Source organism: Limulus polyphemus, unplaced genomic scaffold, assembly GCF_000517525.1.
Source record: "Limulus polyphemus unplaced genomic scaffold, Limulus_polyphemus-2.1.2 Scaffold757, whole genome shotgun sequence".
Classification (NCBI taxonomy): domain Eukaryota; kingdom Metazoa; phylum Arthropoda; class Merostomata; order Xiphosura; family Limulidae; genus Limulus; species Limulus polyphemus.
The window spans coordinates 70,254-72,711 of NW_013666367.1; the positions used below are offsets into that span (position 1 = coordinate 70,254).

At 31.0% G+C, this 2,458-nt stretch overlaps 1 protein-coding gene across 1 annotated transcript in view; it reads right to left on the reverse strand.

Annotated features, from left to right (window-relative positions):
* The window catches only part of LOC111085980, a 69,005-nt gene that overhangs the window by 3,048 nt on the left and 63,499 nt on the right, over window positions 1-2,458 (reverse strand). Inside the window, exon 5 of the mRNA XM_022387043.1 lies at window positions 815-1,034. Within this exon, the coding sequence (XP_022242751.1) occupies window positions 815-1,034 (220 nt within the window). The remainder of the gene's footprint in view (window positions 1-814; window positions 1,035-2,458) is intronic.

Sequence of the window (2,458 nt, forward strand, 5' to 3'; positions counted from 1 at the left end):
CACACACACACACACACACATATATATATATATATATATATATATATAAACTCACTCACAGTATATATATATATATGTATACTATGATTGAAGCTGTGAATTAATTAAGTGGCGATAATACTGGGCCTCAACTGGACAAAACTACATATATCTGTGTTGACACAATTCTAGATCCTGAAAGTTTCCACTTATCGTACATCATAAACACTATCGACTTTCTAAACAAGTCGTTAACTCAATACAAAAGCTATAAATAACAGTGTTGAATCTGAGGGTAGGTGTTCTAGTCAGATGATATTATGGTTCTATTCTGAACAAAGTAATTTATGATCTTCCTTTTCGACTCAGACAACAGTTTAAGTAACTAACCAGGTGTTGTTGAGAAACGCTAACTGGAATAATATACTTAGGAGTTACAATCTGAGAAAGCGTTATCTTTCAAGGTACAACAGATGTCAGTATGAACTTAAGAATCCGCAATGTAACGGACATTATTATGGGAAAAAAACATATAGCATTCTATGAATGAAGATGTTCAAAACATCCTAACTATTGCACTGTTTTATCTATATGTTTGAACAACAGATAACTCGGCTTGCAGATTTAGCCAAATTATTTTGGTAACTAAATAAGTGAAAATACAGCCTTGAGAACAACGTATCTGCGCATTTTTTAGGTACGCTTCAAAGACCTTATTTAGTTGTGGTTATACATCTTTAAATATTCAAAGTTTCGTTTGTTTCACTAAAATACCCACGAAATGTTCACCTTAAATTAATCCAAACTAAAATAAAATTCAAACACTTTTACGTACTACGTTTTGCGCTGTCAATCCAATTGTTTTTGTTGTCCTTGTCTGTAATATCGATAACACGGCTATATTCTAGTTCATTGAAGTAACTGGTACAGCGTATGAACATTCTGCTTTTCACAAAATGGTGTGGTTGAACGGTAAAATGTATGTCACTCACAACGGAAACATAATCATTGGGATTGGATCCTAGGATTCGAATCCTAACAAACTTTGAGCTTACCTGTAGATAATGAGATAAACAAGTTCATATTTATAAAATGAAAATATTATGGTATACCTTTTTTTGAATACTTTGATATGGAAATATTATGGTATACCTTTTTTATCAATAAAGTAGCCAAGAAAATTAATGGCTTATGAACTCTTCTATTTATTGTTTGAATTATGAAAAACACATTATGCTCTAAAAGGATATTCCATTTATATCAGGGTATATAAATAAACATTTGATTTCTTAACCAGGTGTGTGTGTATAAATTCACATTACTTAAGATTCATACTAATTATCCCAGTTTTTGATACCCTAGGAGGACGGATAGCCCATTAAGTAGGGTTTTGCTTAACAACAAACATTGTACAATTGGCTTATAATATATGAATACTTTGATATGGGGACATTAATTAAGTAAAACGAAATTATAATTTATACATGTCGGTCATGATTTTAAAAGTATCGTCTGATTTGACCAAAAAATAAATATTTACAAAAACACGTTATAATGGCTGGAGACGGCTTAAATGGGTAATGAAGAAAAACTTTAATATAAGTTTAACATGACAGCAAATGTACAACGTTTCGACAAGGTTTTGTCATCATCAGGTACCCACGTTATGATATTATGAAGAATAATTAAGAGCTGTTAAGATTATTGTTAGAAAAATAATAATCCTCCCAGTGGCACTGCGGGATGTCTGCGGACTTACAACACTAGAAATCGGGTTTCGATACTCGTGGTGGACAGAACACAGTTAGCCCAGTGTGTAGCTTTGTGCTTAACTTTAAACAACAACTTAACTAATGTATTAATTCAAAAACAACTTTAATATTTCTCAAATATATACGAATTACCTGAATTCCTCATACTATTCGTCACTTGTAATATAAAACCTGTTTTTAAGTGAAAATCATACTGCATGTCATACAGAAATATAATCACACACATACTTTGCATTCTTTTTCAACATAAAACCATAAATAAATACGCTGAAATAGACGCTAACAGCGAAAAATAAAATAAATCGGAATATTTATTATTATTATATTTACTAACCCTACTCATTCCCGCGATAATATTGAAGTTAGCAATTTTCTTACCTGTAGCAATTTTTAGCGATAACAATCTTTGCTTCAGAACATTTGAAAAATGCTCAAAATGCGTGCTTATTAAAGAGAAGAATTATGTGACTACATTGTATTATACGTTTCTAAGTTTCTGTATAGCATTCAGTTTGATAAATGTGTGCCATCTCTTTATTTAAATGCTCTATGGTCTGGTGATGAGATATCACAGTTAAATAACTATATTGTTCCTAAAATATTTACAAATCTTGGTATGAGATAGAACTCGTAGGTATAGTTATATCTCTCTGTATTTTCCCGTCTATTTGAAAGAGATGCTATCAAAGTAGTTTGATGATAATCAC